This window comes from Falco cherrug, chromosome 11, assembly GCF_023634085.1.
Source record: "Falco cherrug isolate bFalChe1 chromosome 11, bFalChe1.pri, whole genome shotgun sequence".
NCBI lineage: Eukaryota > Metazoa > Chordata > Aves > Falconiformes > Falconidae > Falco > Falco cherrug.
The window spans coordinates 23,392,048-23,416,279 of NC_073707.1; the positions used below are offsets into that span (position 1 = coordinate 23,392,048).

A 24,232-nucleotide genomic window follows, 5' to 3' on the forward strand; every position below is an offset into this window, starting at 1 on the left:
GAAATAAAAGAACATTGCTAAATAATGCCCCGTGTGCCGCTGTTGCCGCCCCATGTCCCTTGTGCCCAGGCTGGTGTGGGGGTGCCAGCCTAGAGCCCAAGCAGGGGCCAGCCTCCCCTGGCACCCCAAGGCAGAGGGTAGGTACCCCCCCACCCTGGGGCTGGGAGGGTGGCAAGGGGGTTGGACGTGCCTGGAGCCAGGCCGCCTGGGACCCCTCTTGCCAGCGCTGCCTGGCGCAGGGTGTCTGTGGTGGAGCAGGCAGCCCTGCCAGCGCCCTGGCGGCGGAGCAGAGCCTCGCTGTCCCTAAGCATCCCTTTTCCTATGGGCACAGAGTGGCAGGACCTGTGCCATTTCCTCTGTCTCTGCCTTGGGGTGGGAGATGAGAGTTATGTGCTGGACTTCCCTCACAACTTCCCTCTTGGGGGGCATTTTTCTCTTGGCACCCTCCTGTCTTGTCTTGCAGGTGGGGTAGGGAAAGGCTGGAGGATTCCCTGCTAGGGACAGGAGCTGGCCCCCCTTGGGGTGGCTCTGGGCTTTGCCGTGTTGGGCTGCCTCTTGCTGAGTCACCCTGGCTGTGGCCCAGAGGGTACAGAGCAATTAACGGGAGGCTGGTTCCCCAGATCGGAGGCTGAGCGGCCTGAGCTGCAGCCCTGGCAGCACCGATGCTGGGAAGCAGCTGGCAGGGAAAGGCCAGCAGGGCCTGGGGGTGGCTACTGGCCAGGAGCTCCCCATGCTCAGGAGTGAGTAAAGAGGGAGCCCCTTGGGCTGCTCCAGTGCCCTGCTTGCCAAGGGGGAGGGTGGCACCCCATTAGTGCACTCCCGTGCCCCTCTGTGCCAGGGAGAAGGTACCGCAGCGTTAATTGCTGTCAGTAGGTTTCAGAATGAACAGACTCCTTTGGCTGCAGGTTAACCTGTCAGCCTGGCATCGGCGCTGGCCTGCATCTCCTGCAGGGGAGGTCGATGTGGTGCCATCGGAGGTGATGCCTAGGGCCTGTGCCCACCTGTGCACTCCCAGCTCCGCGAGGCGGGACCCCCAGCACCCCAGCACGCGTGGGCTGTGTGCCCTCTCCTGCACGGCGCTGCCAGCCCCGCGGGGCGGGGGGGGGGGGGGGGGCAGGCGGGGGCACAGTCCCCCCGCCTTTCATGGGCAGGCCTGGTGCTGAGGGGTGCCGCGTTGCTGGAGGGTCCCTGGCCCTGCCCCTTGTGCCCCCCGGGGGCTCGCGCGGAGCCGGGGGTCCCTGGGGGCGGTGGTGCCCCGGGGCCGGGCGGGGCGGCGCTGTCCGCGGTGCTGGCACGGCGCTCTCCGCGGTGCCCGGCCTTCCTCTCCCCCTCCTCCTCCTCAGCCCCCTCCTCTTCCTTCGCCCATCCTCCTCCTCCTCCCCGCGCCCCCCTCCTCTTCCTCCATCCCCCTCTTCCTCTTCCTTCAGCCCCCCTGTTTCTTCATCCTCCCCGGCTGCCTTCATCCCCCTTCTCCCCTCTCTCATCTCCCCTTCCTCCTAACCTCCCTTCCTCTTCCTCATTCTTCATCCCACTCTTCCTCCCGCCCTTCCTCCCCCTCCTCTCCCTCCTCCCTCCGTCTCCCCATCCTCCTCCTCTTCCTCCCCATCTCCCTCCCCTCCCTCCCGCCTCCCCCTCTCCCTCCTCTTCCTCCCCCAGCAGTGACGTCTCTCGACGTGCAGCTCCCCGGCCCGGCTCCGCACCGCTCGGGGCTCCGCCACCGCGGCCCGGCCCGGCCCGGCAGCAGCCTCCGGCGGGGCGCGGGCGCTGCCCGGGGCCGCCCATGCGGCCGGGGGGCGATGCGGGCGGCGCGGCGCTGGCGGTAGTGCCCGCACCGGGGCCCCCCCGGGAGCATGGGCTGCATCGGCTCCAAAACCACCATCGGTGGGTGAGCGGCACCAGGCTGGGACCGGGGGGCGGGTCTGGGGACCGTGCGGGATCTGGGGGTATGAAGGCTGGAGGGGGACTTGGGGGAGGGGGGTGCTGGGGGCGCGGGGGCTGTGGGGAGGCTGCTGTAGGGGGCGTGGGGTGATGCAGTGAGGGTGTTGGGGATACGTGGGGAGCTGAGAGGGTCTAGGGGGTGGGGGAGCGGTGTGTGGGGTGCTTTGTGGGGTTTGGGAAGCTATGGGGGCTGGGAGATGTGGGGAGGTATGAAGGTGGGGAGGGGAGCACAGAGGGTTTGGGGGGATACAGGGAGCTTGAGGGCTCTGGAGGACTCGGGTATGTATAGGGGGATGGGAGCTATGAATGGGTCGGGATCTGGGGGCTGGGGATGCTGATCTGGGGCAGCTTGGTGGTACAGGGGGCATGGGGAGATGGAGAGCGAGGATGTGTAGGGGTTGGGGGGGTTGGAGGGGCTGGGGTGCAGTGTTAGGGGAGCTGGTGGGTGGTGTGTGGGGTGCAGGGGGCTGGGAAGGGGTTGTGGGGCTGGGGTGCTTATGGGGGTGTTATAAGTGGGACAGAGGTGTTTGGGGGGCTATTGGAGGAGATATGGGGGCTAGCAGGGGTGGGCTGCAGGGTGTGGGGTGCTGCAGGGGTGCTGTGGGGGTGCCACAGATGTCCTGGGGGTGCTGCAGGAGGGATGGGGGCTGTGACTATGATCCGAAGGTGTTCTGGGAGCTGGGACGGTGCTGGGGGTGTTGCAGGCATGCTGGAGGGTGCTGGGGGTGTTGTTGCTAGGGTGGTAGGGTTGTTGATGCTGGGGCACCACCACGGGGTGCCCCTGCCCACAGCTGGGGGTGGGGGTGATGCCATCTGCAGCTTCCCCGGGAGCCAGGGGCTACCCACAGATAGGGGTTGGCAGGAGCGCTGCTCAGCTCCCCAAATCCCCCCCTTACAGCCAGTTTACATCAGCTCGGCCCACCTTGGTGAAGGGGGAATGAGGCTCCTCAGGAATGTCCTGCCTTGGCCATTGGGAACCGGCCTGGCCTAGGGGCCACAGTGACAGGGGACCCTGCCTGGACTCTGTGCTTGGGAGTCAGTGCCCGAGGTGTTGGGGACCCATCCATGTGGGGTGCTGGTGCCAGGGGATTGGGCTGTTGTGGTGGAGGTAGAGTGTGGGTGCTTTTATCCCCCCCTATCCCTTTTTGCTCCTCTCCCTCTGGCCCCAGGGATGTGGAACTGGGAAGGGGGATTTTGGAGATGGTGAAGGAATGCCAGCCCCTCCCCAGCATGGCCCAGTGCCGCCTCTCTCCACGCACCTAGCGCCTGGCCCGCTCCGTCCCCTTCAGCCTGGCCCAGCTGCCCCCACCCCTCCCTAAAGAGCTGCCAAGCCGGGACAGGCGCCCGGTCCCCGGTGCCAGGCTGTGGCCCTGCGTTACCGCTGACACAGGTGGAAGAGTTGCCCGGGCTTGAGTCACTTGTGCCGCAGCACCTGGCTGCTCCGGGGCAGCCCTGCAACGAGTTGTGTCTGGTCTCAGATTTGGCGAGAAACTGCTGCCCTGAGGCTGAGGGGGCTGATGTGGGGACAGAGGTGCTGACACTGGCCCTGGCTCTTCCCACAGTGGCTGTGGACACGACGCTGTGCGTGGAGTGGAAGGAGGTGAAAGCACTGTCACCGCTGAGTGCTGCTCGCCCACTGCCCCGCCTGGTGCGCCAGGCCTCCTTCGACAGCCAGGACTTCCTCCAGGTACCACCAAGCCCCACCGTGCCCAGCCAGGGTCCTCGTGTGCCGTACCCCACGGTGGGGCACCTGTCCTGGCCATGGCCGGGGGAGCGGGGGGCTCTGGTGCCCGCTGCTCTGCTGCCCACCCGGCCCTGCCAGCAAGCAGCCGGCTCTGGGGCTGCTCTGACGTCAGCTGCAAGCCGGGCTGTATCCTGGGAGAAATCAGTCCACGGTGCCTCGTTGCCATGGCAATGCAATTTGTTGCGCGCCTCCAAATCCTGCATCGCTTCCCCCGTGGCCATGGGCTTGAGGCCTGGTGCAGCCAGGACAGGCAATGGGGACATGCAGCGGGATGTTCGGAGCGGGCACTGGGGAGCCTGGCCATGGTGGCCTTGCACACGCACATGTGTGTGTGTGTGTGTGCACATGCACAAGCTGGAGAGGACAGACACTGGCACCAGCTAGCACAGGGCATGCACACGTGTGTGTGTGCGTGTGCACCTGTGCAGGTGTGTACAGCAAGTGTGTGTGTGCGGTACATGCACACATGGATTGTGCACAGTGAGCACACGTGTGCATGTGGTGAGTTCACATGTGCATAGTGAGAAGGGCCCCTGCAGTGAGGGGATGTGTGTGTGTGCATGTGTGTGTAGCAAGTGCACGTGTGTGTTTATGGTCTTGCATGTCTGTGAGTGTCTGTGTGTGTACACGTGGTTACGTGAGTAGGCACGTGTGTGCACCGAGCACGTCTGTGCGTGTATGTATGTGCATGCACTTATGAGTGCAAGATGTATGTACATGTAACAGCAGCATAGGGGTGTACTAACAGCCTATGGAGGTATGCACACAGGTGCAGGTGTGGATATACCCACTGCCCTACATGTAGTGGCTGTAACCATCCCTCTGCATGCCTGTGCATGTGTGCCTGTAACACATGTGTGTCTGTAACACACGTGTGTGCACAGACACCACCGACCTCATGGGGTGGGCACCAAGCAGGGCTAAGCCTCCTCCCAGGCCATGGGGTTGACAGAGAGGGAGCAGTGGCAGGCAGCAGGGAAGGGGCGGGCAGTGTGGCCCAGGGCTGTGACACCCCTGCCCGCTCCTGCAGGTCAATGTTGAGGATACTGTCGAGATGCTGCCCAAGTCACGGCGCGCGCTGACCATCCAGGAGATTGCTGCCCTGGCCCGCTCCTCACTGCACGGTAACTGCTCGCCTGCCCGAGGGCGCAGGAGTGTGTGTGGGAGCATCCAGGGAAGGGGGGGGTCTCCTGTGGCCGAGGGGGCTGAGCCTCTTGGGGCAGGCATTGGGGTCACTCCTCTGGGGTTTGGAGGGCTTAAGGTGTCCCTGGGGTCCCTGGCGGTACCCCAGAGGAGGGCACAGAAGTGTCATGTCTCAAGGGCTGGAGGCGGGGGGTGCTGGGTCCCAGGGTCGTGGGCTCCATGGAGGGGACTCGGGGTGTCCAGGGGGTGCTGACGCAGGGGCACATCTCGCAGGCATCTCGCAGGTGGTGAAGGAGCACGTGACGAAGCCAACGGCCATGGCGCAGGGCCGTGTTGCCCACCTCATCGAGTGGAAGGGCTGGTGCAAGCCTGTGGAGCCGCCAGCTGCCCTGGAGAGCGCCTTCAGCTCCTACTGCCACCTGAGCGAGGGCGAGCAGGAGGCACGCTTCGCTGCCGGTGGGCACCGCGCAGGGCACGGCCAGCGGGCACATCTCCCGCTGCGGCTGGGGGCAGGGGTGGTGGGGCTGCTTGTTCTCATCCATCCACTGGTGCCACAGCACTGTGGGCACAGGGATGCTGGGGCAGGGGGTTGTTGGGGCACGTCCCAGTGCATGCGTGACCTGTGGATGTCCCCTGCCAGGTGTGGCGGAGCAGTTTGCCATTGCTGAGGCCAAGCTGCGAGCCTGGTCATCGGTGGACGGGGATGACTCCAATGACGAATCCTACGATGAGGACTTCATGCCCTCCACAGAGAGTTCCCAGCCCAGTGGTAAGTGCCACGGGGAGCAGGCACCCGCCGTGTTTTAGTGTGGGTGTTGGTGTCCCACTGTTGGTGCCAAGGGTTGAAGGAATGGGGTGCCTGATGCCTGGCCATGCTCCCCAGCCCGGCCACCCCCTTACGAGGCAGGGCCCCTGCCTGGCACCATGGCAAAGCAGTGCCCATGCCAGGGATGGGGAAGCCCTGCAATGTGACACCCTCCCCAGTGCCAGAGCATATTTTGCTTTTCCTTTGGTTGTCACCAGTGCCACACACGCAGCAATTTGCGGGCAAAGGGGGCATGGTGCCTGCTGTGGGGCAGCTCCCCTCCCACTGCTCCCCTCCTGTGGGGCCCAGGGCAGTGGGGACCTGGCAGCCCCTCATGCCATCAGCCCTGGACTGACCCTGCACATCCCGATTCCCTGCAGAGCTGCCCGGCACGGTGCCTGCCAGTGCACTGCTGCGAGACCTACTGCAGGGCCACCTGTGCCAGCTGGGCGTGCGGCACGGCTCCTGCGAGCCCGAGAGCGACTCATCGCACACCCTCTCCCCCGAGACTCTCTGCTCCAGCCTCTGCAGCCTGGAGATGGTGTCCCCCTCCGAACTCACTGCCAAACTGCTGGGCTCCCTTGGGGGCGAGGACCTGCTGCTGCCCAAGCTGCCTGCCCCGGCCAGCCAAAGTGCCTTGCAGGGCCTGGCACGGCTCCGGTGCCAGGACTCCCTCTACTCCGTGTCCTACGCCGAAGCCTGCCTCTCACCCACTGAGGATGAGGTGGTGCTGAGCAAGGACTTCCCACTCCGCCGGAAAGTCTCCGACGTCGCCTCCTCTGGGGTGGCATCGCTGGAGGAGGAGGAGGAGGCCGAAGAGCCCTGATGCCCCCTGGGGTGCCCTGCCTCTCCGGGCGGGGGTCCAGCCCCCCCTGTCACAACCCTCTGGCCGGACCCTGTGCTGGGCGAGGGACAGGCCCTACCGCTGCTCCCCCTCGCTATCGGGGTGCAGGGGGGGTTCGGGAGACCACCGCAGCTCCCCTTCCAGCCAGTGTGCCCCGCCGTGCCCTGGCCCTGCTTGGCCACATCGTTGTCCTCCTGGATTTTTGCATGAGAGTGGGGAAGGGGCGCAGGGAAGGGCTTGAGGGGGTCCGACCTCTGCCCTGATGCCCAGATGTGCCCCCAGAACTGGCAGGACTGAATCAGTGGGGCTGGTTCTTCGCATGTTCCCCCCCAAACCCCACCTGGGCTTCCCTTTCGGGCACAAGCCCCCCCTGCCCCGTTGGCATGGCTGAACCTCTCCGAGCACCCTGTGGTGCCCCCACTCCGTGCCTGGCACCCTCGGCTCAGGGCGGCTGGGGGGGGTTGGGGAGCAGGGGGCTTTTCTCTCCCCAGCCAGCTTTTATCGGACCGAGTTTTAAACTGTGAACTTCTGTCTTGGAGCACAGGGCCAGCGGGGGGGCGAGGCGCTGTGAATGTGCCGCCGTGTCGGGGGCTTTCTATACTTTTGTACTTGTGGGGGGCTGGCATGGGGAGACTGTGGGGCTGGGTGGGGGCCGGGTGGGCACAGGCCCCCAGGCTGGGGGCTTTGGGCCACCAGCGACAGCACCCCCAAACCAGCACCGCAGCAGGGGGCTCAGCCCAGCCAGGGCCCCTCCGGTCTGCTGTGGGGCAATGTGGGGTGGAGAGAGGGGGGAGGCAGCGGGACTGATGTCCCCATCCCTGAGTCACTCACCCCTAGCAGGGAACCAAGTGCCTACATGAAGGGCAAACAGCCCCCCCATCCTGGCTGGGGGTGGCAACCCGGCTCGGGGGTCCCCAGGGCCGTGCCAGGGGTCCGGGCACGCCGTTTGGGGGAGGAATGCCAGTTTTTTGCCAATGCTTGCGCCCCGCTTCCCGCATGGCACGTGTTCTTGTGGGGCCGCTTGCCCACTGCATGCTGCTCCTCGCCCAGCCCGGCCACAGCCCCCCCAGCCCCGCACCCTGGGGTGCCCCCAGCACCAGCTATGCCTCTGCTCCCATGCACCCCCCCGCACTGCCCATCAGCCTCCACCGGGCACAGCACCCACTCTCCCTCCCTGCCGCGGGGTGCCTGGCACGGGGCTGGCCCCCCTCTCTCTGCATGGCCAAGCTGTGAGGGGGTGCAGGGGGCAGCCATGCTGATGGGCTCCCTGTCACCTGCCACCATCCCCTTTCTGGGGACAGCAGATGCTCCCCACAGCACCAGGATGGGCTGGGGGGCGCAGGGTGCCTGCAGATGGGGGGGGGGGGGGCTATGCTCTGCGTGTGTGTGTGCACGTGTGCGTGCGTGCGTTTGAGTGTATGTGCATGTGCACGTGTGTGCATACCCGCGGGAGCTGCCTGAGCCCCCCGTCCTGCTGTGGCGGTGCCCGTGGGGGTGCCCATGGGGTGTCCACACCCCGGCACCCCCCCTCCATCCCGCCAGGTCTCAAATAAAGTCCATCGTGTGAGTGCTGTGGCAGGCACCTCTTCTTGTGGGTGGGGGGCAACTCCTCGCCGGGGGGCCGGGGGTGGCAGGCTGCCGGTGGCGACACATCCCTCCCCGCGGCCCCGCAGGGTGATGGCGAGGCCTCGGCCCTTATCTCGCATTCCTGGGGCCGGGGTGCCTAATTATGGGCATCTGGTGGTGGCAGGCAGCCGGCCCCCTCCCCAGTGCCGGGGCCCCGGGGGGCGCGGGCAACAGGAGCCACGGCCTCGCTTGCCTCAGCACCCATGTACCGTGCCTACGGCCAGGGGCATGGTGAGCCCCACTTCGAGGGGGACCGGCGGCACGGACCCTTCGGGGCACGGGCACACGAGGTCTTCGGGTACCCAGGTAATGGGGATGGGGGCGTGGGGGTCCCTGCTACCCCAGGGAGGGCCCCTCCGAGGACTATCCAACTGCCCTGTGCTTGGGCGTGGTGTGGGACACCCCTCAACATAGACCAGGAGGGCTGAGAGGGGAAGCCCGACTGCCCCCCAACTGTCCTACGGGTCTCTGGGCTGTCCTCCAGCCCCCACCCTGTCCAGTCCCTTTGTGCATACCCCCAGGTCCCCAGTTGCCCCCTCCCCAGACCCTTCTGAGCCTCCCAGTGTCCTCAGAACCACCCCCATCCCCCTTTCCCACCCCTCCAGACCTTCCTGGCTGCCCTTATGTCCTCAGCCCCACTGAGCCACAGACCCCTCAGAGTACCCTGCTAGCCTCCCACTTCCCTGTACACACCCAGAGCCCACCAGTAACCACAGTGCACCCCCCAACCCACTCCCCCCGGATTTCCCTGGCTATTCTGTGTCCCCAGCCTCCTGCTCCATTCCCCTGCTGTCCCCAGGTTGTCCAGTGCCCCCCAGACACCACCCCCCAGTGCCCTCGGGTGCCCCAGATCCCCCGGTGCCTCCTGCTACCCCCAGACTCCCACTCCAGACCACCCAGTACCACCCCATACCCCTGGGGCACCCAGTTCCCCCTGCAACCCTCTAGCACCTCCAATGTTCCCAAACCTCCAGTGCCACTTGCTACCCCCCAGCCACCCCTCCCAGTGTCACCAGGCTTTCCCACACTGCCTCAGCCCCTGGGTCCCATGCCCCTGTGCCTGGTAGCCCCCTGATGCTCACAGGGTCCCCAGGAGCCATGTGTCCCTGCAGCCTGGGCACCTGGGTGCGTGCCCAGGGTGACACCTACCAGGTGGTGGCCGACGTCAGCCAGTTCAAGCCCCCTGACATCGTGGTGACCATCTCCAACTGCCACGTTGCCATCCAGGCTGAGAAGGTGAGACGCCCCAGGGGGACAGCATATCCATTCTGACCCTGCTCTGGCCATGCAGCAGCGGGGGTCCTGCCCTGTGGCACCCTCTCCTGCAGTGAGAGCTAACTGGGAATGGCCCCTGTTGGCACTGGGGTAACTGGGGGCTGTCCTCCAGTGATGGGACAACAGGTAGTTCCTGCTCCACTGCGCCTCTCCTGCACTGGGGTAACTGGGCACTGTCCTCCCTGAGAATGGGGCAACTGGGAACTCCTGCCCCCTTGCATTCTTTGCTGGTGGTGATGGGGCAGTTGGGAACAGTCCTTGCTGGCAGTGGTGTCACTGGTTAACTGGGAACTGCCCTGTTGAGCTCCCTGCTGCAGCTGAGGTGACTGGGAGCTGCCCCATCACTAGCACTGGAGTAACTGGGAATGTGCTGTGCACCACCATGCTGTGCCTTGCCGTGCCCTGACCCAGCATGCTGGCACTGCCTCCCCACAGGTGGCTGAGGATGGCACTGTCTGCGACACCTTCACCCACAAGTGCCAGCTGCCTGAGGACACGGACCCGCTGTCAGTGAGCTGCACCCTCACCGAGGCTGGCACGCTGGTCATCACTGCCCAGCGCCATACCAGCACCCGCCCCGGTGAGCCCCCGCAGCTGCTGTACCGCAGCGAGGCCACGCTGTAAGCTGGCGCTGGGTAAGGAAAGGATTCGTGCCCCAAGTGATGCCAACCCTGGCACCATGGTGAGGTTTGGCTGGTGCCCGCTGGCTATGCCCCCTTCCCACCTCCAGGCTCCTGGTACTCTGGCTCTGTTTATAAAGTCCTTTTATTAAATTAATATAAAAATCTCTGTATTTACATGGGGTGGGGAGGGGTGCACAGCGGAGAGGTGGTAAGGACCCCCCTTCCCAGCCATGAGATGCTGAGGAGGGAGGTAGTGCCCACCCATGTCCCCGTGGGCACCCCAACCTGATGCCCCTCTGCCCCTTGTGCCACCCTGAGCAGGGACACTGTGGTGCCCATGGGGGTGCTGGCTATGCTGGGGGGCACTGGGGGCTGGCGGAGGCAGAGGTAGCAAAGTGGGAAGCCCCAAGAGCTGGCAGGGAGGTGGGGGGCACCTAGCTAGCCCCTGGCACAGGGAGGGGCAGCAGCAATGGATTGAGGGTGCCCACCCCATGCCGAGCCTGGCACAAGTGGGCACAGGGTGGGCATACCCCTGCAGGTTCTGGGGGTCCCTGTGGCACCTGGGGACACACAGGGGGACCCTGTCTCACTGGCCTTTGGGGGTGTCATCATCGTCGCCCACAGGTCCGGCCTCACGGGGCATGGTGTGGTGCTGGTGGCGGTCCCAGAGCTGGTGCAGGGCGGTGGTGTCAGGCTCGCTGGCGCTGGCGGTGCTGTCACGGAAGCTGGCGAGCGGTGGGCGTACCTTCACCCCCTTGGCTGTCAGCGAGCCTTCAATGGCCTTGCGCAGCTGTGGGCACCCCAAACCCATGGGCAGGTGGCTCTGGGTGCCCCCACCCTTGGGCCCCTCCAGCCCCACTGCACCCCGCTCACCTCCTTGAGGGACACCATGCCCACCAGGCGCCCAATGCTGGTGACATACGCATGGTCCAGGCCCAGCAGCGAGAAGATGGTGTGGGTCTGCAGGAAGAGGGGGCTGAGTTGAGGGCCTGGGGGGTCTGGGCGGGGGTCAAGGGGGGTGCGGGTGCACCTTGTGCAGCGAGGTGTGCTCCACCAGCTGGAAGGGTGCGGGGTCAATCTTGGCGCTGCTGAAGTCCACTGGCTGGTCCAGCTGCTGCTCCTCCCACTCCAGGATCTGTGGGGGGAATGCCATGGGGCAGGGTGAGGGGCACAGCCCCCGGGGGTGTGTAAAGGACTCCCTGCAACCAGTGTTACAGGGACATTGGGGGTACGCATCCCTACCCCCTGCCCACTCAGGCCTTGGCACCCCATTGGGGTCTGCTGGGTGCTTGTGGGCAGGAGAGTCCTGCCCACCTGGGTGCACCCCCTCACCTCTGCCGGGGTCATCCTGTCACCCAGCTCCATCTCCTCCTGCAGAAGAGGCAAGCATGAGCAGCCTGGCAGGGCAGCAGGCAGCCTGCCTGCACGCTGGTTACAGGCAAGGAGCCGGCAGGGCGCAGGCAGCAGGGAGCAGGGCACTGCAGGCAGCACGTGCAGGCAGCTCGCAGGTCAGGTTGAGAGGATGCAGGTCACACCCCAATTGGCCAAGGTGGGACGAGCCAAGCTTGTGATTGGTGGAGAGAACACAGGCTGTGCCATGATTGGCTGAGCAAAGTGGGGCAAATCCCATGGCCATGACTGGCCGAGAGGCTCCGGGTAAGGCCATGATTCGCCAGGAAGGTTTGGGATTGGCAAGTCACACACTGATTGGCTGAGCAGGATCAGGACAGTCCGAGATTGGCTACATAGACACAGGCCAAACGTGACTGGCCAAACAGAATCTTGCCAGCACCCTGATTGGTTCCTATAATCCATACTGGCCTCTGATTGGCTGAGAGGAGCTGTGCCCAGCCTGCAATTGGCCGCAGCTTACCATGATGGAAACGCGGACGCGTTTGGCTTTGCGATAGGCTGTGCCCTGGGCCTGGCACCGCGGGGAGAGACAGCGGCGTTAGGGCATGGCCAGGGGCAGCCACCGCAGGGGCAGGGACGGCAGGGACGGCGGGGATGGGTAGGGATGGGCAGGGACACAGATGGGCAAGGATGGGCAGGGACGGGACGGGTTGAGCAGGAATGGAAAGGGATGGGACGAGAATGGGCAGGGGTGGGCAGGATAGGGCAGGGATGAGAAGGGATGGAAAGTGGTGGGATGGATGGGCTGGAAGGGGCAGGGACGCGCAGGAGCGGGAAGGGGTGTGAAGGGATGGAAAGGGATGGGAGTGATGGGAAAGGACGGCAACAGGTAGAAAGGGCCAGGCAGGACCAGGCAGGGCTGGGTGCTCACCTCGGTGGGCTCTGTGGTGGGGTTGGCACAGAAGAGGCTCTTGAGGGCGATGCCGGTGTGCTCGGTGGTGCCAGCTGTGGGCAGGGAGCGGGTGTCAGCGGGGAGGTGCAGGGGGGGCTGGGGGAGCCGGGTGCAGACTCACCCGGGGGGCTCTCAGCCGGGCTACTGGGCACCCGCTTCAGTGCTGGCTTCAGGGGCTTGCGGAGGGCAGTGTGGGCAGGGGCGCCTGAGGAGGCCTCCGTGCTGATCTGTGGGGGGACGGGGTGGTGGAGGGATGGTGGCAGGGGGCACCTTGGCCCGACAGCCCCCGCAGCGGCCACCCCCCTCACCTGGAAGCGGATGCTGGCATCAGAGAGCCGGTGCCCATCCTCGGCCAGCATCTTCTGCCGCAGGGCCTGGAGCCGGCGCTGGGGGCTGAGCTGGTGGCTGAGCAGGGCTCCCACTTGCGCCCGCTCGATGGAGCCCAGAAGGATCATGGACTCTGGCAGCGGCAGTGAGGGGCCATGTTGGCTCCCGATGTCCCCTTTGCCACCCTCACCCCCCCATCCTGGCACGCTGCATGGCTGGGGTGGGTGCCAGCAGAGCCCCCTGCCCACATCTCACCAGCTGACTCCACCAGCGGCAGGCTCTTCATCTTGGTGCTGTGCAAGACGTGCTGCAGGTCGCGGTATTTGCAGTTGAGGGTGACGTAGCGGATGTCTCGCACCATGATGTCCTCCACCCGCACGTTGTATTTCCTGCCCAGGGAGGGTGAACAGTGGCCTCAGAGTGATGCCACCCCCTCCCCTTGTGCCTGGCGAGGGGCTTGGGGACAGGGCAGGGGGACACACTGACTCGTGGTGGCCCCAGCCCAGCTCAGGGAGGTAGGGCAGCTTCTTGATGCGGATGATGCTGTCGTAGAGGGAGGGCTGGAGGCTCTGGGCCACAGCGTTGGCCAGGATGACGGCGATCATGACAGGCAGGATGTGCGAGATCTGCCCTGTCAGCTCGAAGACGATGACGGCCGTGGACACCGTGTGGGTGACGGCACCTGACAGTGCAGCTGCCCCTGTGCCCATCCCCGGGAGACACAGGGGTGGCTGTCAGGTGCTGCCTGCCAGGCTGGCTCCCCACCCTAGGTCCCCACCCCTAGGACATCCACCACACCCAGAGCCCTTGGGACCTCCCAGGGACATCCCCAGTGATGGTGTCACCCCCAGTACCTGGGGATACCACCTCAGCCCTGGGGAACCCACTGGCTCCTTTGGAGCATCTCCAAGTGATGCCCACCACAGTGTCCCTGCGCCAGCCCGGTGCTTACCCACCACAGCGTAGCCCCCCGGCACGATGCGGTAGGTGTTGCTGTCGGTGTGGATGCCGTCAGGGAACCAGGCTGCCATGCTCTCCCCCACCAAGCGCCCGAAGGCTGCCCCTGCCCACAGAGAGGGGCTGGGAGAGGGTGTAGGGGCTCTCCCGGCACCCACCCCAGCCTCATGCCCTCTCTCTGCCCTGGTGCTGCTGGGGAAGGGGACACCGGGGGACACCCATGGGTGCCCCAGCATGGGCTGGCAGGCAGCTCCCTGCTTCCGCCATGCCTGTGCAGGGTACAGGCTCTCACCAATGACGAAGACAGGCATGAAGGCTCCACAGGGCACTGGGATGGTGGTGGCCAGGGCTGACATCCAGAACTGCAAGGAGGTTGCAGAGACCTGTTAGTTGACCCCCACCTCCAGCCCAGCCCTGCCTCCTGCCCCTGCCGTGCCCCACAGCCAGCTGGTGTGGAGGAGCACATGGGCACAGCACCGTGCCATGGGGCAATCCCGCTCCTCCCAGAGGGCACCCTGCCAGCACCTCCCTGGTGGCATCTGGGGGCACCTGGCCAGCACCTCCCTGGTGGCACGTGGCCATACCTCCCTGGGGGCACCTGAGGGCACCCTGCCAGCACCTCCTTGGTGGTACCTGATGGCACCCTGCCAGCACCTCCTGCTGGCACCTTGGCGGCTCCAGACAGGAGTTCTTTGATGGCATATCAGCAGCACCCAGCCAACACCTTGGTAGCCTCTGAGAACAGCCACCCAGTGTCTCCTAGTGCCGCCCTGCTGGCAAGCGTCTAGCACCTCCCTGGTGGGCATCCAGGACCCCCTCCCCAGAGCCTCCTGGTGGCATCCTGGGGATGGCAGGGGCAGGAGGCACGCACCTTCATGAGGATGAAGACAACAAGGGTGACGAAGACATTGGAGCGGGGGTGGCGCCAGGCCTCCAGGATGCCCAAGTATTCGAACTCATCACTGAGCCCCTGCTTGGCCCACGTCTGGTTGTCGAAGAGTGTCACCAGGGTGTCCTTCTGGGTGAGCTGGTGATGGGCAGGGGTCAGCTGGGGTTGGTGATGATCCCGGGGTGGGGACTGGTATGCCACCCCATGGTGGGTACCTGGCCAGCCATGAACTGTCCGAAGCCAGGCGGGAAGGTCAGCGTGGAGATGAGCAGTGTCACCAGGGCAGGGAAGAGCAGGCGCCTGACGGGGTGGCATGGGGTGGGGGGTGAGGTCGGTGCAGCCCCAGCTCTACCGCCCTGGTGCCAGGGACCACCAGGCACCTACTTCTTCATGAGAAAGCGGTTGATGGTCTTCTGCCGGCGCATGAACTGCACGATCTTGCGGTTGAGGTAGACAAAAAGCGCACCCCCGAAGCCGCTGGCGATCCTGGGCAGAAAAAAGGGATGAGCATCCACGTGTCCCACTGCCACCACCGCCATGGCCATCACCAGTGCCACCATCCCGGCCATCCCTGGGGCCATGGGATGGGCACAGGGGAGGCCACACTCACCCAATGACAGCAAAGGCGGGCAGCTCCTGCAGGTCAAAGGGGAAGTCAAGGCGGAAGCGGGTTTTGAACAGTGCCGTGATTGTCTCTGAGGGATGGCAGGAGTCAGCGGGGCTGGGTGGGGTGGACCCTGTGCCCCCCACCCCACTGGAGGTACCTTCATCCTTGTTCCAGACAGCAAGGACACGGAAGATGAAGGCACTGAAGGTGGCGGCGAAGAAGCCACGCCAGTAGTTGCGGACAGCGAAGAAGGTGGAGGTGACCTCGATGCTGAAGAGGACCCCTGGCACCGGGGAGAAGTGCACGAGGGAGGCGGCGAAACCCAGGCGGACCCCTGGTGCCTGGCATGCTTCCCCCCCCCCCCCCCCCGAGCCTACGCTCGTGCACAGCCCGCAGGGGCCCAGCCGGCCCCATGGGCATGCTATGGGGCAGTTCAAGGGCTTCCCTGGCAAAGCACGTGGCCCATCCCCAGCTGGCCACAGTGGGCACAGCGGAGCAGCAGTCAGCGCGAGCGAGAGGGTAGCGCAGGGACACAAGCAGTGACATGGCAGGTGGCACTGGGGTGGGGTGGGGCGCACACGGATGGACAGAGAGACAGCTGGGGCAGTGCAACAGGCAAAGGGCAAGGAGAGAGTCAGACACATCACCAACCTACGGGCAGAGCTCAGCAGGGCTGGAGTGGGGAGCTCCCTGGAGCGCAGGGCGGCAGGGGAGAGGACGAGAGCAGATGTTACACCTCCGGGAGGATGGTGCCTGCTCCTCCCTTCCTCCTCCCTGCTGAGCAGCACTGCCCTCTCCCTTGCCAGCTGTCCTGGGGGTCCTGCTTGCCTCACCGGGCAGACCCCGGTGCCAGGGTGGGAGGTGTGTGGGGGTGCAGGGGGCCCGGGGTGACCCTACCTCCGATGGGGGCGGCGAAGCAGCAGCCAACACCAACGGCGCAGGCAGATGCCAGCATTTCGATGTTCCTTGCCTCATTCTGCAGGTAAGCCGGGGGTGAGTGGGCACTGCCCAACCTGCTGGGGGGCACAGGTGGAGTCCCCCCCGGACCAGCCTGCACTGCTTACCTCATAGATGCCTCCAAAGAGGGATAGGAAGCGGCTGAGCAGGGCTGCACACATGCTGGCAATGTGGACAAAGGGACCCTGCAGGGACAGCACAAGGGCTGAGGACAGTGCCCCGCCACCATGGCCCCCTGCCCACCCCGCCCCAGGCACTGCCCTCACCTCCTTGCCCAGGGGCATGCCGCTGCCCAGGGCACACGTCAGCCCGATCACCTTGGCCACAAAGGTCTTGAGGGTGAGGTACTCCTTCAGCACAACACCCCGCAGGATGGTCTTCATCTCGGGGATCCCTGAGCCTGGCACCGCAGGGACAGCCCTGACCCACAGCCATGGAGGGGGGACACTGGGGAGCCCCTGCTCCATAGTTCTGGGGGGGATCCTTGATGCTCTGCCACACCCCGCTGCCATAGGGAGACCCCAGAGATACCTCTCCCCACAGTACAGTTGGCAGGAACAGCCCCATGGCTGTGCAGGGACAGCTCAGCCCATAGCCCTGAGGGAACCCCAATCCCACAGCCCCCAGAAAACCCTCTGAAGACCAGCTCTTAGCCCTAGGAAGACTCCCAAGACCTCTAGCCCCATAGCCAAGGAGGACATCCACCCCTTAACTCACAGAAGACCCTCTGCAGACCAGTCAATAGCCCTTGGAACACCCCCAGCCCCATATCTCAGGAGGACATCCACCCCATAGCCCCCAGGAGACCCTCTGAAAACCAGCTCTTAGCCCTTGGAAGACCTCCAGGATCCCCAACCCTCATAGCTCAGGAGAACACCCAGGCAGCTCCCAACCCACAGCCCCAGGGAGGGCACACCCTGTTAGGGTGCAGGCAACCCTCTGGGTGCCCTACCCACGGCCTGGGGGGCAAGGATCTGGGTGAAGCCAGCAGAGAAGGTGATGAGCACGGTGGGGTAGGTGACCCAGGCCAGGTACTGCAGCAGCATGTTGGTGTCCAGGCCCCCATACATCCACTTCTGGGCTGTGGGCACAGCCAGCCAGGTGGGTCACGAGTGGCAAGGGGCATGGTATGGTCCTGTGGCACAGCCACCTCATGCCCCACCATGATTCCAGAAGCCCACAGATGCCCACTCACCTTGGAGGCAAGTGGCGATGGCGAAGTCCATGGCCCAGCTGACCAGTGCCATGACTAGCCCCAAGAGGATGAGGAAGACCCAGTCCTCGCCCACCTTGGAGATGAAGAACCGCTGGCACTGCAAGGCGCAGACTGTGGGCACAAGGACAGGCTCAGGGCCAGGTGCCCCAGGGATGGGCACACAGGGACACAATGCTTACAACCAGCTGCACCAACCCAGCACTACCAGCACCCTCCGGTGCAGAAGCACCACCGTGCCCAGCCGTCACAGCCCTGCCGCAACCACCAGCGGGCAGGAATGACAGGCTGCATAGCTGCACACAGTGCTGCTGGGCATGCGCCTCCCACAAGCACAGCCCCCCTGGCACAGCCCCAGGCGGAGGGGCTGGGGGCCCCTGGTCCCCGCAGCATGCCCGGCTATTTTGGGCCATTGTGTCCCTGCTGCCCGTCGGGCAGGTGGCATTGTCCTCGGCGCCGGTGTCCCATGACAGCCAGAGAAACTCTACCCGCCACCACCGTGGCACGGTGGGCAGCTGTGCCCCGACCATGTGCTGCCATGGGGCTGTGCCCACTGACGCTCCCCCCATGTCCCTGTCCCCAGCGGCCCTTACCACGGCAAGGGGCACAGCGGCCCTGGGTGTACTCCAGCAGCTCTGAGGGGCGGCGGGGCCGGGGCGTGTCCCCCTCCCCATGCCCCTGTTGTAGCCGCAGCCGGGCTGCTTCATCCTTGGCGAAGGTGCCCAGGTCCTGCGTGTAGCGCCCATACATCTGTGGGAGGAGAAGTGAGCAGGGGTGTCACTGGGGTGCTGACACCCCTGGTCCTATGCCCAAGTGGGGAAACTGAGGCAGAGGAGCAGTGAACAGGCTGGCATGGCCTCCTAGCACCAGGGCACACCAGGCGAGGGGACAGGCAGCCATGGCACCCCCAAGGGAAGGAGCTGCCGTGCCTCTGGGGGTCCCTGGCTGCCCGCCGGGGGATGGGAGGGGGCTGGGCAGATAAGGTGTGTGGGGATCATGGCGATCGTTTCGCCCACACCCCCAGAGCAGGCAGCCAGCACTGCTGGTACCAGTCTCTGGCCCTGCCCAGGTGCCCCAGGCACCGGGCTGGGCTGGCAGAGGGTAGGGAAGGGCCTCCAGTGATGGGAGCGCAGCCAGCCCGGCCAGGACTCTCTGAGGGCTGGTATTGAGGTTGTGCTGGCACTCTGCGGGAGCCTCCCCTCAGCATCACTAAAAGCAGGGCTGGGATGCCCCCCTGGGAGGCTGCCTCAGCAGGCCACACGTGACACGAGCTGGCCAGTCTCAGCTGACAGCAGCGAGGCAGGAGGGCAGTGGGGGGCAGGGTGTACCCCCAGTCCCATGGGAGAGCACTGGGCACAGAGTGGTCCCTGGGCTGTGAGGAGGGGGTTTTAGGGAGCAGGAGGTGTGAGTGGCTCCGTGCCCACGTAGGGGGCACCCCCTCCTCCTCGGCTGCCTCCTGCCTCACCGTGGCATGGCACGTGGCCTGGCCCTTGTGGCAGGGGGGTGGCCCTGGCAGTGCCCGCCGTGCCAGCCAGGAGCTCTTTGTGCCCGTCCTCCCCGCCGAGCTGGGGGCATTGGTCCCGCGCTGGAGGGCACTGCCAAGGACTCGGTTGCTTGGTTTCCACCTCACTCCCCCCAGCGCGACCTGAATGCCAAGTGCCAGAGGTTGGCCCGGCACAAAGGGAGACTTCAGGGCTGCGGGGGCCCTGCCAGGCTCCCACGTCGGGGCGACGTGAGCCCCATGCCGATGGTGTGCCCACCCGCCGTGCTGTGCCAGTGCAGCGCGTGGCTGCCCAGCCGGGGCGCCTGCCTCTGCAGCATGGCCGGGGCTGGCGCCCGGCGCGGGGGCAGCGACACGGGTGGGCACTGTGCTTGGCACGTGGGCGTTTACACCCATTGGTCCCATTTACACCCCTTGGCCTGCTGGCATGTGCCAGCTCTCCGTGGGGACAGCATGAAGGTACGTTTCTCACGGGGCATTACTCCTGCCCAGGTCCCTTTGGCAGGGAGCAGAAAGCAGCCAGAGCGGCGCCGGGTGGATTCTCTGCTGTCTAATACCTGGGTTGTGCTCAGCAGCGGGAAGGAGAGTAGGGAGGCAAGCAGGGAGGGAGAGGGCACGTTAATTTCCATGCTGACCCCCTCCTGGCAGCGATTTCACCCCAAACTCCTGCTCAGCACAGGCTCAGCAGTTCCTCTCCCTATGGAAATGTGCTGGGGGGAAGGCATGAGGCGGGTGGGGATGCCGGCACAGCCACCTCGGGGGGCCGGATCCAGCATTGGCTGCCAGGAGGACCCCAGCCCCGCACGGGGTCCTGCATTCAAAGGCTCCCTTCGGGCAAAGCTTGTTTCCTCTGGAACACGAAACAGGCCGGCACCCTGAGGAGTGCTGTCACCCTGCCAAGCGCCTGCCTCCCCCAGCCCCGCTGCTGCCCCATGGCTGGCCCCGGCCAGGACTGGGGCACCCCCAGGCTGAGTGTCCCTCGAACTGGCTCCATGCCCACCCCTGGAGCCGTGCCAGGGGCTGCCATGCTGCACTGCGGGTGATGGGGCACCAGGGGGATGCCCAGCCCCAGGGTCTCCAGCCTGGTTAGGCGGGGGCGGGGGGGGATCCCCCTCTGCCCCCTGTTTGCAGCCAACCCCACCGGCAACAACAGGGATGCAAGCAAAGGGGCTGTGCCACCCCATGCCACCTGTCACCCTGTGCCACCCCGCCACTCTGTGCCACCCCTCTGCCCTGTGCCACAGCCCTGCAGGCAGGACATGGAACCCCGGGGCTGCCCTGTGCTGGGCAGGCACAGCTGCTGTGCCCGCAACCCTGGGACGGCCGTGGGGCTGTGATGAAGGCCAGCGGTGGGCTCTCTCCTTCCTCCTCCTCCTCCTCCCGCTCTGGTTATTTTTCCACAAAAGCCTTTTGAAACACAAACAGCCCCGGGACTCCGGCCTCCGCCACGAAGCAGCTGAACAATCACAGTGCCGGGCAGGCAGGGAGCGGGCACGGGGGGGCCTGGCGGGGGGCACCCAGGGACATGGGCAGGGGCCAAGGCCGCTGTGTCAGTCCTGGGCTCCTGTGCTGCAGGCACTGGCTATGCCACAGCCCTGGGCAGTGCCAGCCCGCGGTGCCTGCTGCACCCAGGCGATGCTGTGCCTGGGGCAGGCGCTGGCATCTGATGCTGCCATGTCCCCGTGCCACCCTGTCCCATAGCACCGAGCTTGCCTGGCAGCGGTACCCACCTCCACATGGCTGATGCCAGCCAACTTTTCCCCCAGAACTGTGATCTGGGGGGCAGATATTTAAAGGCAGGGGGGTGTGGGGTCCCCTGGGCTGGCAGTGGGCAGGCGTAGGCCGGGGGTGTTTGTCACGCTGCCTGTCTTAGCCAGGCTCTAATCACCCTGAGCCGCTCCACAGTGAACAAGGGCAGTTTGTCAAGCTTAATCCCCTGCCCTGGGGGCCCTTTGGTCCCCACCATGGCAGCCTGGCATGCAGGGGGCACCGGGGCTGCCATGCACACCAGCACCCTTGGCAGAACTGGGGGTTCTTATGGGCACCCACCCAGCATAGGGTCCCCAGGGAGGCAACACCGTGGCCTAGGAAGACCTTTAGGGCTGGTGCTGTGCCAGCCCCCACTAGCACCACAGTCATGGCACGCCACAGCTGGTGAAATCTGGGGTGGCGGAGGGGTAAGGATGTGGGGTGGGGATGGGGCTCATTGGGCACAGCTGGGCACAGCCCTGCAGTCTGGCTGTGAAGCCCCGGCAGTCGACATGGGCAGCAAAAGCTGTCCCCAGGGCTGTCCCCAGGGCAGTCTGGCTTGGACCAGCCCGTGCCAGGCTCCAGCTGGATTCTGACCCTCCTGGCAGGTGCTGGCACGAACTCATGTTGGCTCAGATGCGCTGGGGAGGGCTGGGCACCCCTGCTGCCCGGCATGTACCCAGGCAGCTCCCAAAAGCTTGGCGTGAGGCTGTGGGACAGGAGCCTGCACCCAGCCTCACCCACGAGCCCCAGGCAGTTTCACCAGCCTCTCACGGGGAGGCACCCTGGGGATGGGCACCCTGGGGCACCCAGGGCAGGGGTGCTACCCCGCCCGGGGCAAAGGAGGACAAAGTCTGCCTGCCGGCGCCGTGCAAGGCTGCCCAGCGTGCCTCTCGCCTCCCACGCTGCCCGCAGGCTCCTCTGTCCCGCCATGCCTGGCTGGGCTGACCTCTGTGCCCACCCACTGCGGACACAGCACCCAGGAGGCAGTCTGGTGCTGGGGTGGGTGGGGAAGGTGCCCCACGGCGCACATCGGACAGTGCTGTGCACCCCTGCTCGTGCCCCCCCTGCTCCCCAGCTCAGCTCTGCTAGCGGGGCACCGCGGGGTGGGTAAGATTGTGGAGATGCTGGCGGCACAGCCAGGGCTCCCATGGCCGGTGGGGGCCCACAGCCACCCAACAGTGATTGGGAAGGGGCAGCTTGGGGTGGGCACTGAGGGATAGCCCCCAGACAAGGACTTTGGGTGCTTGGGAAGACATTGCAGAGGGTGCCCGGCGCAGCAGTGCCTCGACACTACCCCGTGCCCACACGCCAGGTGGGTAAGCCTCAGCAGGGCCGGCCCCACTCACAGCGACTGACTCAGGCTCCCGGCAGACTCGGGCAGAAGCACGGGTACCGCTTCCCTGCCCACCTCCCCGGCCCTGCCTGTCTGAATGCCTTTGCCAGGGCAAAGTACCCATTTGCTGAGCCACCCCGGTCACCATCCCAAGGGGAGGCCAGGAAGAAGCACCTTTGCCCGGGTGTCCAAGGACCACGGGCATTGGAGGGGCCGCAGGCACAGTGGGGAGGGAGGACACCCCCGGGACAGCCAGGCACCTGGGTGCCAGCAGGGAGGCCTCGGAGGGGAAGGAGTCGCAAACATGGGGCTAAGGCTGAAGGTGGGGGAGATACACTATCTTGGGGGCAGAGGGCTGAGGACGTGCAGACAGGGGGGTGAAGGGTGCCCGGGCAGTGCCCCTGGGAGTCCCGCATCTCCCCCTCAGTGATGGGGGGAGGGGGAATGAGGTGCATGCAGAAGTTCTGCCCTGGGGTGGGGGCTCAGGCTCCTCCACCGCCGGGGGGGGCTGTGGGGTGGCACCCCGTCCCCATGTCCTACCCAACCACAGCCGGGAGACGGCACCCCAAACCGGGTACCGCCGCCCTAAACAGGGCAGCACTCCCAAACCGCCCACCTCCCCTAGGCTGCCGCCGCGCCCCGTGCCCCCCGGAGCCCCCCAGAGCCCCCCGGAGCCCCCCGGAGCCCCCCGGCGCCCGGTGCCGGCCGCACTCACCAGGGTCTGCTCATACTGCAGCGCCCGCTGCGCCTCGCTCTCGGAGGCCATGGTGCCGCCGCTCCTGGCCCTGCCGGTGCCGATGCCGGTGCCCGCGGCGGCGGCTCCTCCCGGGCCGTGCGAGGCGGGCCGGGGCACTGCCCGGGGGGAGGGACCGGCCGCGCTCCGCCTCCACCGGCAGCGCCCGGCACCGGCAGCCAGCGCCGAGCACCGAGCGCCGGGCAGGGGCTGGGGGGTGTCCGGCCGGGGGCTCTGCCCTGCGGCGGCGGCCCCTCCACCCGTGCTCCTTGCCCACAGGTTTCCCGGCTGAGGAGGGCACTCGTGGGCAGCCGGCGGGGGCGGGTGGGAGGTAAAGGCTGGCGTGGGGTGACGGCGGGTACGGCTGCCCCGGGACACGTTGGTCCCTCTTCCCCCGGGCACGAGGGGCTGGCACTGCCACTGGACCACGGTTCCGCCCGGTTCCCCTCGGTGGGATGTGGGCAGCGGGGCTGGGGCAGGGAAGACCGCGCAGGGGGTACTGTGGACAGCCAGCCCCCGGGCTCATGGCCATGGCCAGGTCTGGGGGGCAGAGTGCCTGAGGTCTTGGCATTGAAGGCACAGGGGGACCCGTGGTTGCCTACGGGTGACAAGGCACCTCGCTGCTGTTGGGGTCACCAGGGGTACCCTGAAGTTGGCAGGGAGCGCATCCTTACCGTGGTGCTGCTCAGTGTCCCAGCACTGCCAGCCACAGGGGTGGAAGGTGGGCTCCGGTCTTCACTGCTGAGCCTGCTGGGCCGCGGTGGCTCGGCCCGCTCCGGATGGGCACACGGGCAGAGCTTGGCACTGGCAATCCTCGAGCAAGGCGCTCCAGCATGGCAGGCTGGCTGCTGGGACCTCCGTCTCACCACTGCCACGGGCTCAGGGGCAGCCGGCAGGGCTGAGCTCACCCTCCTTTCCACGGCACTGCATGGCACCTTCGTGGCAAGAACTGGTGCAGGGAAAGACGGAGCTGTCGCACTGCTGGGCTGGTGCTGCGGGACCGGGAACGGGCTAGTTCTCACTGCCTAGGTGCCACCCTCCAGTTTGACGTTGGCAACCCCAAGGGTTGGTGATGGTGGCCGGGCTGGGGGCTGGGATATGCCCTGCGCCAGCCTGGGAGGGTTCATCACCGGACATGAACTGGTTTGCGGCAGGGAGGTGATAAAATGGGCTGCCTGCTCATTGTGTGCCCGGGCACAGAGCTCGTTCCTCGCTCGTCAGCTCCTGGCACTGTCCCGTGGCAGCCGGGACACTCATCCGGAGGTGCAGTCCCATGCCAGGACGCACCCTCTGCCTGCTGCCACCAGTGTGCTTGGCTGCAGGCCACCACCACACTGCAAGGCCACCACAGGTTCTGCCATCCTGCTGGCACAGGCACCTGCATGTCCATGGGCATGCACAGGGCAGAACACCTGGCTCAGCATCCAGGGCTCTGTGCCAGTCCAGTATTCCCCATCACCGTCCTCCTATTGCCCTACTACCATCCCGGTCTAGCCCAGTGTCAGCTCTGGTGCAATGCCAGTATAGGCTAATACAGTCCCACTATGGCATTGTTATTGTGCCAGTATGCCTCAGTGCTGTCCCAGTAAAGCCCAGTGTTACTTTCCCTACATGTGTTCCAGTATAGCTCTGGTGCTGTCCCCGCCATCCCAGTGTATCC

General features: G+C 66.0%; 3 protein-coding genes across 6 annotated transcripts; 2 read left to right on the forward strand and 1 right to left on the reverse strand.

The window, feature by feature from the left end:
* Window positions 1-1,436: 1,436 nt before the first annotated feature.
* FAM131A (family with sequence similarity 131 member A) lies at window positions 1,437-8,042 on the forward strand. The gene is given in 7 exon segments (XM_055724121.1): window positions 1,437-1,836; window positions 1,838-1,881; window positions 3,501-3,625; window positions 4,713-4,806; window positions 5,099-5,281; window positions 5,466-5,594; window positions 6,011-8,042. Coding segments are annotated over 7 exon segments (1,077 nt in total). The 5' UTR covers window positions 1,437-1,780; the 3' UTR covers window positions 6,457-8,042.
* A 106-nt stretch (window positions 8,043-8,148) lies between these two features.
* On the forward strand, window positions 8,149-9,999 carry LOC102050509 (heat shock protein beta-7-like). Its single transcript, XM_014279386.3, has 3 exons — window positions 8,149-8,406; window positions 9,185-9,336; window positions 9,811-9,999. Exons 1-3 carry the CDS (start codon window positions 8,304-8,306, stop codon window positions 9,997-9,999), a joined length of 444 nt encoding a protein of 147 aa, XP_014134861.3. The 5' UTR covers window positions 8,149-8,303.
* Window positions 10,000-10,129: 130 nt separating this feature from the next.
* CLCN2 (chloride voltage-gated channel 2) lies at window positions 10,130-22,668 on the reverse strand. 4 transcript variants are annotated; one of them, XM_055724084.1, is made up of 24 exons: window positions 22,555-22,668; window positions 17,847-18,003; window positions 17,236-17,367; window positions 16,993-17,121; window positions 16,307-16,440; window positions 16,148-16,225; window positions 15,981-16,059; window positions 15,241-15,366; window positions 15,087-15,171; window positions 14,861-14,962; window positions 14,692-14,776; window positions 14,459-14,614; window positions 13,880-13,949; window positions 13,583-13,693; window positions 13,117-13,330; window positions 12,886-13,019; window positions 12,612-12,763; window positions 12,425-12,530; window positions 12,283-12,356; window positions 11,872-11,922; window positions 11,331-11,369; window positions 11,029-11,133; window positions 10,872-10,958; window positions 10,130-10,788 (listed from the first exon to the last, which is right to left on the reverse strand). In XM_055724084.1, exons 1-24 carry the CDS (start codon window positions 22,603-22,605, stop codon window positions 10,585-10,587), a joined length of 2,661 nt encoding a protein of 886 aa, XP_055580059.1. In that variant the 5' UTR covers window positions 22,606-22,668; the 3' UTR covers window positions 10,130-10,584. The 4 variants fall into 4 exon arrangements, with proteins under 4 accessions (XP_055580059.1, XP_055580056.1, XP_055580057.1 ...); XM_055724081.1 differs by lacking the exon at window positions 11,872-11,922; XM_055724083.1 differs by lacking the exons at window positions 10,130-10,788; window positions 10,872-10,958; window positions 11,872-11,922 and having other exon boundaries at window positions 12,421-12,530.
* Between the last annotated feature and the right edge of the window lie 1,564 nt (window positions 22,669-24,232).